Raw genomic sequence first — 15218 nt, 5'->3', positions numbered from 1 at the left:
GTCTCCTACAGACTCCTCCACCCTGTATGCCTGTTTGTTATTTCCTTCTGCGTTCAGAAAACTCTTTGTAAGTTTTTATATGTACTAAGCACTGTGCTAAGTACTGGGAGTTGGTAAGATCACTGAGAAGACCGTTGCTATACAAATAGATATACAGAGCTTGAGAGACCTAACTTGCCTGAGTTTGGAGAGACGTTGAGGAGTTGGGGAAGACTTCACCAAGAATATGATAATTGAAGTTAAGAATTTCATAGGAGTTCTCCAAGTGTTCAAGTGAGGTAGGGCATTCTGTATAGAAGGAATAGCCACTGCAAGGGCAGATATGGTATGAGAGAGCTCCATATGTCCAAAGAACTGCACATAATTTCATATGGCTGAAGTAGTGTAAGTATGTGTGTTTGGGTGTCGGTAACAAGTGGCAGAAGATGAGGCTGGAGAGATACGGGACCATATTATGATGAACTTTGTATTTATTCACTTATTAATTGAACACATCTATTTGGGCCTCCTATGTATCTGTCCTTGTGCTAGACACTGAGGTAGACATGGTTCCTGCTTTCATAGAACTTAGAGTGTCCCAAAGGAACAGACAGGTAAACGGTTGTAAAACAGGGTGGTAAGTGCTATAACCAAAGGCTGACAGTTGCTCTGAGACCTCAGGAGGAGCACCTAACCTAGATTTTGGAGGTCAAGTAAAGCTTCCTGGAGATGCAGCATCTAAGGTGGAGCCTGAGGGATGAGAGGAAGTTAACCAAATACAGTGGGCAGGAGGAAGAACATACTAGAAAGAGAGGGAGCCATGGAGGAGAAGGTTTGTAAGGGATGAGAGCTTGGTATATTCAAGCAACGCAGAGCCCAGAGTGGCTTAAACTTGGTGAGAGTAGTGACAGATAAAGTTAGAGAGCTAAGCCAGGCCATACAAGCCTTCTAAGCAGGGCTAATGGGCTTGAAATTCACTACCTTGTAGGCAAAGGCCACACTCTGAAGCATTTTACACGAGAGAATTATGCAATGAGATTTACATTTCAAAATGTGTTTTAGAGGGAGTAAAGCAAAAGCAGAGGCTGTGGCATAAATAAAGCATTTAAACCCCCCCACCCTTATACAACTCCTTTTAAAGGAAAAAAATTGAGGGGCATCTGGTTGACTCAGTTGGTGGAGCATGTGACTCTTGATCTCGGTGTTGTGAGTTCAAGCCCCATGTTGGATGTAGAGATTACTTAAAAATAAAATCTTGAAAAAATAAAATAAGTTTTTCTTTGTTTAAAAAAAATGAAGTTTAAAAGTAAATAAATAAAACTGAAAGCAGTGTCACATAAATTTTAAACTTTATTTTGGTCATATCATTCTTCTTGCTGAAAACTTACACGATAATTGTGTCTTTTAAATGACTGGATTTTAAGCACTTTGGGGCACGTATTAGTGCTCTACATCCTTCTGGTTCATGGTTCCAGTGAAGCCGAAGCCTCCCAGTTATTGCTTCAGTGCTTTCATATTTGTCAGTCTTCTTTCCTGAAATATTGTCCCATGACCCTTCATTCCTTTAAAAATATTTTGCTAGAATTGCCACATTAAAAGATTAATGACTCTTAAATTATTTAAAAGGTATCAGAAGAAAAGTAAACTACAGACCCAAAAATCCTGAGCAAAATGCTGGCAAACCAATTCTAACAACATATAAAAAAGGATTATATACTGTGGCCAAATGAGATTTATTCCTAGGATGCAAGGTTGGTTTAACATCTAAGACTCAGCTAACGTATATATCAATAGAATAAAGGAGAAAAAACATGTGATCATCTTAATAGGGGGAGGGGCATTTGACAAATCCAACACCCTATCAAGATAAAAACACTCAACATATTAGTCCATAGGAGCTCCCTCGGCCTAACAAAAGGCATCTATGAAAAACCCACAGAAAAGATCATATTTAATGGTCAAAGACTAAAGGCATTCCCACTGAGATCAGGCATAAGACGAGGATGTCTACTCCTGCCCTGTCTAGTTAATATTGTGCCAGAGGTTCTAATCAGGATCACTAAATAAGAAAAAGAAAGAAAAGGCCTGTAGACTGCAAAAGAAAAAATAGAACTATTTCTATTGAAAACAGCTTGATCCTGATAGAAAATCCTCTGAAATCCACTACAGAACTACCAGATCTAACAAGTTCATCCTAAAAACACAGATTTCAGGTGCAAGAAAATGTGTTGTATTTCTATACATTAACAATGAACAATCCAAACATGAAATTAGGAAGATAATTCAATTTACAATAGCCTCAAAAAGAATAAAATATTTAGGAATAAATTTAACAAAATAAATATAAAACTTGCATTCTGAAAATTATAAAACACTGTTGAAAGAAATTAAAGAAGACCTAAAGAAATGGAGACATCCCATATTTGTGAGTTGGAAAGTTTAATATTGTGAATATGGTAATATTCCCCAAATTGATCGACATATTCAGTACAATCCACCTACCTTTGTTGCAGAAATTGAAAAGCTGATCCCCCCCAAATAAAATTAAATAAATAAAAAAGATATTGACAAGCTGATCCCAAAATTTATGTGGAAATGCAGGGGACTCAGAATAGCCAAAACAGTCTTGAAAAAGAACAAAGCTGGAGAACTCACACTTCCCAATTTTAAAACTTACTACAAACTCAGCTTCACTAATTAAGACAGTAGGGTATTGGCATAAGGATTGACATAAATCAATGGAACAGAAGTGAGATTCCAAAAAATGAACCATTACATTTACAGTCAATTGACTCTTCATGAGAGTACCAAGACAGTTTGGGGCACCTGGCTGGCTCAGTTAGAAGAGCATGCAACTCTTGATCTTGGGGTCATGAGTTCGAGCCCCATGTGGGGTGTAGAGATTACTTAAATAAAACTTTAAAAAAAAGGTACCAAGACAATTCAATAGGGAAAGAATAGTATTTTCAACAAATGTTGCTGGAATAACTAGATGTCCATATGCAAAAGAATACATTTGAACCCCTTCCTTACATCATACATAAAAATTAACTCAAAATGGATTATAAACCTAACATAATAGCTAAAAACTCATAGAAGAAAACATAGGAGTAAATCTTTGTGACCTTGGATTAGGTGTGAAATCGTAAAAGCACAAATGACAAAAGAAAAAATAGATAAATTGGATTTCATCAAAATTAAAAACTTGTGTTTCACAGGACACCCATCAACAAAGTAAAAAGACAACCACTTTGAGGATGGGAGAAAATAGTTGTAAATCATATATCTGATAAAGGACTTATATCCAGAATATATAAAGAACTCTTACAACTCAGCAACAAAAAGACAACCAAATTAGAAAATGGGCAAAGGACTCGAATTTCTCCATAGAAGATATACACATGGCCAACAAGCCCGTGAAAGATGCTTGTCATCATTAGTCATTAGGGAAATACAAATTAAAACCATAAGGAGATATACTTCACATCCAGTAGGATGGCTATGATCAATAAAATGGGATGAGGTGCCGGGCTGGCTCAGTTGGTAGAGCATTTGACTCTTGGACTCAGGGTCGTGAGTTCAAGTCCCACATTGGGTGTAGAGATTCCTTAAGAAAATAAAATCTTTCAGGGGGCACCTGGGTGGCTCAGTCAGTTAAGCATCTAACTCTTGGTTTCAGCTCAGGTCACGATCCCAGGGTTGTAAGGTTGAGCCCCACATTGGGCTCCGCACAGGAGCAGAGTCTGCTGGAGATTCTCTCTCCCTTTCCATCTCCCTCTTCCCCTACCCCTAATCGTGCTCTCACACACACTGTCTCTCTCAAATAAATAAATCTTTAAAAAATAAAAATCTTTTTTTAAAAATGGGAGATGTTGGTGAACAAGTGGAGAACTTGGAATCATCATATATTGCTAGTAGGAAAATAAAATGGCATAACCACTTTGGTCCTTCATAGTGTTAAACATATATTATCATATGACCCAGCAATTGCATCTCTAGGTATATACCCAAGTGAAGTAAAAACACATCCATGCAAAAATTTATACACAAATGTCCATAGTAGCATCATTCATAATGGCCAAAAAATGGAAAGACTCCAAATATTTATCAACTTAAGTGGATAAAAAATGTGCTTTATCCATTCAATGGAATATTATTTGACAATAGAAAAGAATGAAAGTACTGATACATGATCCAACATAGTTGAACCTTGAAAACATTATGCTAAATGAAAGCTGCAGGTCACAAAGACCAGATAGGATTCCATTTATATGAGATGTCCATTATACTCAAATCCAGGGAGACTGAAAGATTAGGGAGTGGTTGCCTGGGGCTGGGAGATTTGGGGGTGGGGGGCTGGGTAATGGGTACAGAGTTTCTTTGGGGGATGCTGAAAAAGTCCTAAAATTGATTGTGGTGATGGTTGCACAATTCTGTGAATATACTAAAATCATTGACTTGTGCACTTTAAATGTGTGAATTGTGTATTGTGCAAATTATCTCTCTGAAGCTGTTTACAAAAATGCCCATAGAGAGAATATGAACAAGGCAATCCCAGAAGAAGAAATACAAATGGCCAATAAGTATATGGAAGATGCTCATTCACTGTTGTTAATTAGAAGATCTGTAAATTAAAACAGTTCGTTAACTTCTTATTGCTCCTCAAACTGACAAAGAACAATGACATTATCTGTGGTTAAATGTCTTATAGGAATATTTTACCTTTTGCTAAGAATATAGCCCTAGAATTGTAATTAAAATTATCCAACTGAGTGGACTCTAGAAATCACTTAGTCCAGTCCCTTTATTGACAACAAAAAATAAAGGATTCATTCAAATTAAAAGTTAATTAATGGCACAGGCAGGTCTCTACTCCAAGTTTCCTAACTTTTCTTTTGGGAGTCATGCTTTTCTACTAAATTGGACACAACAAAAGTTGGGACTTACAAGTGCCAGAACTCTGGAGGGAATGATCAGGACTCCTAGGATCTTTTTCTTATTAATGGTTCCAAATTAAAATTGTTTGGATGTTCATTTTACTTCTAATTGTTTAGTATTTTACAGTAGCTAATCTTTTTATTCATTAAATTTTGCTTTCTGTTTCTTGGTTTCTTATTTTTGGATGGTTTCCTGTTTTGTTCAAATTCCCCATACAGCCTATAAATTGAGTCTGTCCTACACTGTGCTTTGGAATATCCAATCTTTGATCAAATAAACCTTCTCCTATCCTGTTAGTATCATATACTTTCTTTCTGAGTACCATACTTATTATACAGTCAGATCTATTTCAAAATCTTACACTATAATACTGTTGGTTTTTAATGTTCTCCATAGAGTAAATTTGTTTCTGCCTCAGTCTTTTCATCTATGTAGTGTACCATAGTATGACCTCTTACCTATGACCTGCTGAAATTTATATCTTTACATACCTATTTTTTTTTCACAAGACTGAACTAATTTTGCTAGGTATTATATTTTGCTTATCTTTTTATGCCTAGAGCTTAGTTAATGATTTGTTAGATAAATAAATACTTGAAACGTTGAACTTTTTATGCTGTCTGATTAACATTTTATTCTTTTTTTTTTCTCCCCTGCCCTCAGAATTTGGAGTTGTCTGCTTACTGTTTTCTGCAACATTAGTTTATTTCCCACCCCGGCCTCCACTTCCTCCCAGTGTTGCTGCAGCTAGCCAGCGGCTGAGTTATCGGCGGAGCTTTTGTAGGTTATTAAGGTAAATACACTTTGAATCACTGAGTGGTTTTGACTAGCACCTTCAAGATAATTTCACATTTATTTAAGGTAATTTAGGATGGTAATTTTTCAGCAACCCATTAATCAGGTTGCAAATAATTGATAAAGTAATTAAATATTTTAGAGCAGTTTCCTATCAGAAATCTGTTTTTAAGATTTACTTGTTAGAGAACACATGCACACGCACGCAGTGCAGAAGGGTGGAGGGAGAGGGAGAGGGAGAGAGAGAATCCCAAGCAGACTCCGCCCAGAGTGTGGAGCCCACTGTGGGGCTAGATCTCCAGACCCATGAGATGATGACCTGAGCCGAAACCAAGAGTCAGACGCTTAACTGACGAACCACTCAGGCGCCCCCATCAGAAATCTATTTTTAAAAATCACCAAAAACAGGGGCATCTGGGTGGCTCAGTCAGTTAAGCATCTGCCTTTGGCTCAGGTTATGATCCCAGAGTCCTAGAATCAAGCCCCACCTTGCTTTGGGCTCCCTGCTCAGTGGGGAATCTGCTTGTCCCTCTCCCTCTGCCCCCCACCCTGCTCATGCTCATGCTCTCTCTCAAATAAATAAATAAAATCTTAAAAAAAATTTAAAAAATAAAAATGGTTTTCTTTTTGTACACAAATCGAAACCATTTTATAGCTGGCCAAAGTGATAGCTCAGATCTGTGAAAAAAAAATTTTTAATGTTTATTGGACATTTAATTCTGATTTTAGGTAACTAATTTTTTTTTTATTCCTTTTTGACTGATGAGAAGAAACCTCCTATAAAATTTACTGTGTATTTGCTGAACATGTCCCTTAATATTATCCACTTAATTGACTTAAATTTTTTTTTACACAACATTCATTTTGCTCTGCTGCAACAAATTGCAGTTGCCATTCATTGTGAAATTTCCAACATATTTTCTTCTACTCTCTTTCTTCATAAAATACTCAGATAAGCAAATTACAAAGTTATATCTGTGTCAAAAAAACAATGAGAACTGAGTCAGTTCACTGACACCAAGATCAGTGACAGAAACAACACATGCTACACCCAGCACATTACAATAATATCTTACCCAATACCGCAGTTAAAGGGAAATATAGTCCTATCAAAAAAATAAAGTTGTGGTTAATGGGAAAGTATTTTTCACTGCTTCTGTTTAGAATTTTCTTTAAATTAATTACAATGAAATAAAATGAAAAATTCATTTCCTCAGCTGGACTAGCCACATTTCAAATATTCAAAAGCCGTACCTGGCTGGTGGCTAGCAAGTTAGCATAGCTGTGTAACATTTTTTTTCAAGCTTTGGTTCACAGCCAACTAATTTAGTAGGTAGACCACCTTTAAGAAAAAAAGTAGAATGAAATAAGCTAGAATGGAAATATTATTTATCGCATGTAGTAAGGGTACGTATTTTTTTGTGAGACTTATTTCAGAATATATGTATGGACGTGTGGGGAGGTCACAAAGTAAAAATATACTTCTTACTTTGGAGTACAACAAAAAGTTTTTAAAAATCACATCTCTGTAGCACGTAGAATATTGCCTTCCACATAATAGGCAAATAAAAATATTCGTCAAATTGAATGGTGACCAGTGGCGCATATGTGTAAGATGATGGTTTAAAATGATATGTTTTTTTAAATGCTGTTTAAGTTTTTCCCTATGCAGCACCAGAGTTTCAACAGCAATCAGGAGAGATAGGTTAGGTCATATTATGCCAGACAAATAATTTGGACTAGTCTGTGGGAAATGAGGAGTCCTCCGAAGGATTTTAAGCTAAGGAGCTGTGTAAAAAATTGTTCTGACAAGGAACAGTGCCTAACATTACTTCATTTCTTCCATTATTTGTTAAGTCTGCAGCATTGCCTCTGCGGGGTGCTCTCTAGGAGAGTTCTTTGGACCTGCCATGCCCCATCCCTCTAGCCTATCAATGTAATTTTCTCTGGTCCTTCAAAGGATGCCTGAACTCATTACTTTATATTTACTTTATATTTACTTTATATTTATGTTAATCAGACAACATAAAATATTGACTAGGGAAGTGGATTAATCAGAATAACTGCTTCTCTGGATTCTAATTCCATTTTCTGGGGAAACAGAAAAATCACTGGTTATGCTCCAAAGTTTTTACCACCATTATTTATTTATTATCTCTCTAAAATAAATAAATCTTTAGGGGCTCCTGGGTGGGTGGTTCAGTGGGTTAAGCGGCTGCCTTGGCTCCTGGGATTGAGCCCAGCATCGGGCTCCCTGCTCAGTGGAGAGTCTGCTTCTCCCTCTCTCTCTGCCACTGCCCCGCTTGTTCTCTCTCTCTCTCAAATAAATCAAAATCTTAAAAATAAAGTTTTAAAAATAAATCTTTAAAAATAATAATAATAAATAAAAAATTTCAAATATCTATCCCATTCTGTCATCTGCCTACAAATTTTGTCTGTGGATTCCTTAATTATTAACTTTCTGGTTTTATCTTTTACATTGAGGTATTCAACCCACCTAGAATCTACCTTAGGTATGTGATATTAACTAATGATGCAGGAGTTTTGTGGGATTTTTTCCGTAAAAGAAACTAGCATATTTACTGAACAGTCGTTAGCAGTTTGTTAGCCCTCTGTTCTCCTCCATTGTGCTTGTTCTTGAGCCATTTGCAAACCATTTTTTATTACAGCCATGCAGTTTGTCTTGATATGTGATAGGATAAGGGCCTCCTTTTTCATATTTGTTTAAAGATAAGTTAGCCCTCCAGGGACTTTTATTCTTCCATATAAGCTTTAGAGCATATTTCTTAAGTTTCTAAAAATTCAACTTGAACTTTAATAGTGATTATATTGAAATTTTTGATTAATTTGGAGCGAATTGACTATATAGACTGTCTCTCCATCTATTTAGATCATTTTCTATGCCCTTAATTAGATTAAAGATTGCTTTTTCTTTCCTCCCATAGAGATCTTGGGCTTTCCTAGCTATTGTTAATGGTATGTAATTTTTATTACATTTTTTAAATTAAACTTATTTGTGAAGTAATTGTAGATTCACATGCAGTTATAGGAAATAATACAGAAGGATAACATGAGCTCTTTCCCAGTTTCCTCCAGTGATAACATCTTACAAAACTGTTGTACAATATCACAACCAGAAAATTAACATTGATAGTCAAGATACAGAACATTTCCATCATCACCAGGATCACGTTTTTTGTCCTTTTGTAGCCACATCTACTTCCCTCCCACTCTACTGGCAAACACTGATCTGTTCTCCATTATATAGTGTCACTTCAAGAATGTTATATATATGGAATCATATAGTACATAAATTTTAGGATTGGCTTAAAAAAGAGAGAGAGAGAGGGAAGGAAACCAGAAAACAGACTCTTAACTATAGAGAAGAAACTGAGGGTTGCTAGAGGGGAGGTGGGTAGGGGATGGGTGAAATGGGTGATGGGTTAAGGAGGGCACTTTTAATGATGAGCACTGGGTGTTGTGTATAAGTGATGAATCACTAAATTCTACACCTAAAACTAATAATACACTGTTAACTAACTGGAATTTAAATAAAAACTTGAAAAAAAGCATAATTCTCTGGAGAATCAACCAGGTTGTTTTGTGTTTCAGTAGTTACTCCTTTTTATTGCTGAATAGTATTCCATGGTGTGGATGTACAGTTTGTTTAACTCTTCACCTGTTGAAGGTAGGGTTTTTTTGGCCATTACAAATAAACATTTATATGCAGGTTTTTGTAGGAACATAAGTTTTCATTTCTCTAGGATAAATGCCCATTTATATGGTAGTTGCCATTATATGGTAGATGCATATTTAGTTTAAAAAAAAAAAAAAAACCTGCCAGGCTATTTTCCAGAATTGCTGTACCATTTTTCATCACCACAAGCAATATACAAGTCATCTGGTTTCTGGGCATCTTCACCAGACTTTGGTGTTATCACTATGTTTTTGTTTTAGCCGTTTTGATAGGTATGTAGAAAAGTACAATCTCTGTAGAGGGCAATTGGCATTGTCTATTGAAGTTACAAATACACATACTCTTTTGACATAGCAGTTGCACTTCTAGAAGTCAGTTCTCCAAATGTACTAGTGTACATATGAAATGACTGTAAGAGCAAAGGAATAAATTTATATATATATTATAATGCCTTTATATATCATATATACAATAAATACAAATCTCTCAGTGAGGGCTGGTTAAATTATGATATAGCAACATAATGGAGTACTACACAGCTCTAAGAAAGAATGAGGAAGCTCTTTATTGACTAGGGAAGAGTTCTAAGACTTAACTGTTAAAAAAAGTAAAATTCAGCAAATGGTTTTAATATACTACCATTTATGTAAAAAAATTGGGGAAAGAATATATATATATACACACACACAGTTGAGAATATATATATTAATATGCACATATCTATAATATATATACAAATATGTAATAAGAATATATATATTCTTATGTGTGTGTGTGTATATATATTTACACACACACATTTGTATATATACATAGGCTTGTATATTTTCAACTGTTTCTGGGAAGTGCCCAAGAAAGCGCTAACACTGGTAATTGTGGGAAGAGGGGAATGGGATAGGGACATGTTTTCTCATATTTTTATATATTTTTTGGTTTTGAGCCATTTGCATTGTATTGCCTATTAAAATCTTTGACTAATACAGACTTTAATAGCAATAAAACAAAAGTTAAAACTGCTCTCTGAAAATAATAAAACTAGCAACATGTATTTCTTTTTAAGCTTTGATTTTTCTTTCCCCTCCACCTCATTCATAAGGAGAAATGGTAATTTATCCTTTCAAATAAGAGCTTTTTTTTAACTGAAACTTCCTGTTCATTCTATGAAATAATGTTGGTAATTCACCTATATAGTAAACATTGACAACTTTAACCAATATGAACAAGAAGGGTTTTCATAAAAACAAAAAATTTAAAGAACTTTGAATTTATTACAAAACTGACAGTTATTTTCTCTTTCTGATTCTGGTGTTCCAGTTTCCAAAGGACTTACATTTTTCATGAGTAAGAATTTAAAATCAAGATTTTGGAATCTGTAGTAATACTTTCTTTTACTTTTCTTTTACAGCAACATGAGATTTTTGATGATTGCTTTAGCATATGCCATACCACTTGGTGTATTTGCTGGTTGGTCTGGAGTTCTGGACTTAATTTTAACACCAGTGCATGTCAGCCAAGTAAGCATTTTATTTCTTTATAAGTTATAGGTATTTTTAGTTCATTTAAATTATAAATATTGTCTTCATGTTCTTGGTTTAAACTTGAAGGCCTGGGTAAAACATTATCCGATATCATTGTTGCAAAAGCAAGATCCTTAGGAAATAAAAATAATATTGATTTTCTTCCTGGATTTTGTTGACAGCCATGAATTTTACATTTATTTGGCTGCTATTAATGATGCTAATAAACAGAAATATAGAGAAGGAAAATCTTCATTTTGTTCACTCCATCCTAGTCTTGCTTTATACTTTATAAAGAAGTTTAAGATCCCATCATCAACTATATGACTACTTTGTCATCTAATTTCTCACTTTCTCTCTGGTCTCAGAATCTCATTTCTTTAAAAATAACCATTTCACCTATATGCTTCAGGCCATGTATTCCTTTTCCGCACTTCCAGGTAGCATGGTAGAAAGGAGTAGAGGGCTTTGAAGGGGCAAATGGAAGAAATCCAGCACACTGGTGTGCCATTCCATTGCATGAGTGAGCAACAATTTGTCCATTCTACTTTTGATGAACATTTGGATTGTTTACAGTTTTTGACTGTCACAAACAATGTGTAGGAATGTTCTCATAAACTCTTGAAGTACCTCTATACACATTTCTGTTTGGATATATGGCTAGGAATAGTATATGCCTGATTTGATAGATGATGCCAAACTCCCCCAAAGCAGTTGTATCACTTTATAGTCCTACCAGCAGGACGTGAAATTTCTCATTGCTTCACATCTTTACCAACACTTGGCAATGTTAGTCTTTTTAAAGTTAGAAATACTAACGGCTGTGCAGTTAAATGCCATTATAGTGATATCTTTTTAAGTGTTTGTTGGATATTTGAATATACTTTCTTGTGACACACCTGTTCAAGTCTTTTGCCCACTATTGGGCTGCCTTTTTCTTACTGATTGTAAAGAAGAGAGCTGTGCAGAAGGGGGCTCCCCAGAAGACTACGTGGGGTACTCAGCAAGTCTTGACTGAGAGATGGACTGTACATGTAAAGGGCAAAGCTACCAGAGGCTTAACAGAAAGACTGCTAGGAGGTATAAAGCAGAACGAATACAGTAGAGGGCAAGCAGTGCTGGGGTCTTAGAGTTCTGGCTCAGCCAGAATGGTAAGACCTCATTAAAACCTTGTTAATACCTTGGGCTTCTTCTGAGACACAAGAATCTAAGCCAAAATTTAGAATCAAGGACCATGCTCTAGGTAAAATAAGGCCTATTCTACTTAGACCCACAGTACACAAGCCCTGACCAAAATCGGCAGAGGAGACAATTTGGAGATTGAGTCCTACCAAGTGAGGGGGGCTTGGGAAACACTTTGGTTTCTACTTACTACCTTAATAAAACACAAAATTAAGCCTATACAAGTTCAAAGTGATCAGTTATTAACTGAACTGCCTACTACACAAAATGCAAAAATCAGCCATTGTAGAGAAAGATAAAGAGGATCCAGAATCTTTATATTGTGTCATCCACAGCATGTACCATACTGTTAAAAAAAAAATTAGACAAACAGGAAAATGTGACCCGTATTTACAAAGAGGAAGTATTGAATAGAAACCAACTCAGAGATAGTCTGGATGTAGCAGAGACCATAATGCAGAAGAGAGAGAGAGAAATCTTTGCTTGCTTGAAGTTTATTAATATGTATATAACAAATATACCATATATACCATATTGGACAGTGCAGATACAGAACATTTCTGTCATCATAGAAAGCACTGTTGGATAATGCTATTCTAGAAGCTTTATCATTATTCCTGTCACATTTAAACCTAGAATTGAATTCTGTGCTTTTTATAAGGTAGGAGTTCAGTTTCTTTTTTCCCATGTAGGTATCCATTAACCTGGTATTAATTTTTGAAAAGATCATGCTTTTCTCATTGCACTCTAGTGTCATCTTCATCAAAATGAAGTGCCCTTATGTGCACAGATGTGTTTCTAAACTACTTTTTTCCCTCTAGTCTATTTGCCTATCTTTTATCACTTTTATCTACCAAAGTGTCTCAAGTATTTTAGTGTTATAATAAATTTTGGTATTTTGTAGAATAAATATGTCCCTTTATTGGGATTTTGGCTAGAATTTTTTGAATCTATAAGATCAGTTTAAGAATTAACTTTTATAATTAACTTCCTTGTAAACCATATATTACATTTATTAATATATTCCCTTATGTTATCCTGTAGAAGTACATTGTCTGGTACAGTAGCTACTAGCCACTTGTGGCTATTTAATTTGAAATTTAAATTAGTTGACGGGCGCCTGGGTGGCTCAGTCCATTAAGCATCTGCCTTCCGCTCAGGTCATGATTGAGTCCCACATCCAGTTCCTTGCTCGGCGGGGAGTCTGCTTCTCCCTCTGCCCTTCCCCCTGCTCGTGCTCTCTCTCTCAAATAAATAAATAAAATCTTCTTTGAGAAAAAGAAATTTAAATTAGTTGAAATGAAATAAAATAAAAATTAGCTTCCTTAGGTTCTATTTTCTCTAATTTCCTTTGGAGACCATATGTTATACTTTCACACTATATTCCCTATGTCTCTTAATCTCATTTCTGAATTTTCTATCCTTTTGCCTTTCCCTGCTTCAGACTGGATGTTTCATCTAGCCTTTCTTTCAACTCACTATTTCAGTTTTCAGCTCTAATATTTTGTTAAACTCATCTCTGAGTTGTTAATTTCAGTTATATTCTTAAGTTATAAAATTTTTATTTCTTTTTCATAGTTTCCAAATTTCTGTAGAAGTGCTCAATCTTTTACTTTTTTGAATTATCAAAAATAGTTGCTTAAAGTCTCATAATTCTTTGATCTAGATCCCCTGTGGGTCTTTTTATGTTTGTGGTATTCATTTTTGTTTTCTTATCTTTGGTGGTTTCTTATCTCCTTATGAGGTGTGCCTTTATTTTTGACTGAGTGCCAGACATAGTATATAAAAAGTTGTAGAGCTCATTTAAGCGTCAAGAAGATGTTATTTAACCCCAGAAAGAACTGTGTTTTTTCTTATAGGAATCTAGGAATCCAGTTTCAGGAATTGAGATTATTTAAAGCTGTGTTTCAGTCCCACAGAATATTATTCTCTTTCCAGTGTACAGTACTCTTAGGTATAGCCCTTCAAAGTCACCATCTAAAGGCTGAGGTTTTGGGGCGCCTGGGTGGCTCAGTCAATTAAGTGTCTGCCTTTGGCTTAGGTCATGATTCCGGGGTCCTGAGATGGAGTCCCACATCCACATCCCACATCTCTCAGCAGGGAGCCTGCTTCCCCCTCTCCCTTTGCTACTCCCCCTGCTTGTGTTCTCATGCTCTCTGTCAAATCAATCAATCAATCTTTTAAAAAAATAAAGGCTGTTTTTTTTTTTTTTTACAAGGCCACACACCCTACAATAGGCCCTGAACTCAAATTTTTTTCTTTCTTAGGGCAGCAAGGCTATTGATAACCCTCAGCACCTTAGCTACCTTTTCTGAAATCAGACACCCCAAAGGGAAAAGTGTCCCCAAATACCAGGCTTATCTTTTTGGATTTCCTTCCCATTCTGCATCACGGTTCCATAATTCTGGAATTACCTTCTTGGCCTTCTGATGCCATCAGATGGATTTTTCACCTGTATTTTCTAGTTCTCAACCAGAATATGAATCCAAATGTCCTAGTGTACCTTCACCATAAGAAGAAAGCCTTCCTTTAGTTTTCTAACTGATTTTTCTGGATGGCAGGTATTCCAAGCATGCTCAATTCCAAGAAAGAAAAGTGTAGCACCCATTTAAATGATTCTGATTTTGCAGATCTTATGCTTCACATTATAAATCCTGAGATGCCCTTTCAAGTATCTCTCTCTGTATAAACTCTGAGAGATAGACCAGAAATCACACCAGATATTAAATAAAGTGAAATTTAAAATTAAATGAGGAAAATGGGGTGCCTGGATAGATCACTTGATTAAGCAACCGACTTTCAATTTCATCTGAGGGTCATGTTCTTGGGGTCATGGGATCAAGCCCTGAGTTGGTCTCTGCACTCAGCAGGAAGGCTGCTTAGATTCTCTCTCTATCCCTCTCCCTCTGCGCCCCCCCCTTCGCATGCACATGCGCTCTCTCTCTCCCTCTCTCTAAAATAAATCTTTTTTTAAAATTAGAGTTTTAATAAATTAGTGGGTAGATATTATTAACTAAAGCAGATGTCATGAACGAAGGAAGCAGAAAAGCACAATGGGCCTGAAAGGACCAGGATCAGTACAGTCAGATGCACAGTGGTTCTTAGCCTGA

General features: G+C 35.8%; 1 protein-coding gene across 1 annotated transcript in view; it reads left to right on the top strand.

The window, feature by feature from the left end:
- The window catches only part of SLC49A4 (solute carrier family 49 member 4), a 76698-nt gene that overhangs the window by 25471 nt on the left and 36009 nt on the right, over positions 1-15218 (top strand). The window contains exons 4-5 of the mRNA XM_035000020.1: positions 5581-5710; positions 10815-10923. Coding sequence (XP_034855911.1) covers positions 5581-5710; positions 10815-10923 — 239 coding nt within the window. The remainder of the gene's footprint in view (positions 1-5580; positions 5711-10814; positions 10924-15218) is intronic.

The sequence above is a fragment of the Mirounga leonina genome, unplaced genomic scaffold (assembly GCF_011800145.1).
Source record: "Mirounga leonina isolate KUSES-001 unplaced genomic scaffold, KU_Mleo_1.0 Mir_115, whole genome shotgun sequence".
In the NCBI taxonomy this organism is placed as follows: Eukaryota; Metazoa; Chordata; class Mammalia; order Carnivora; family Phocidae; genus Mirounga; species Mirounga leonina.
This window is presented reverse-complemented; position numbering and strand designations above follow the sequence as displayed.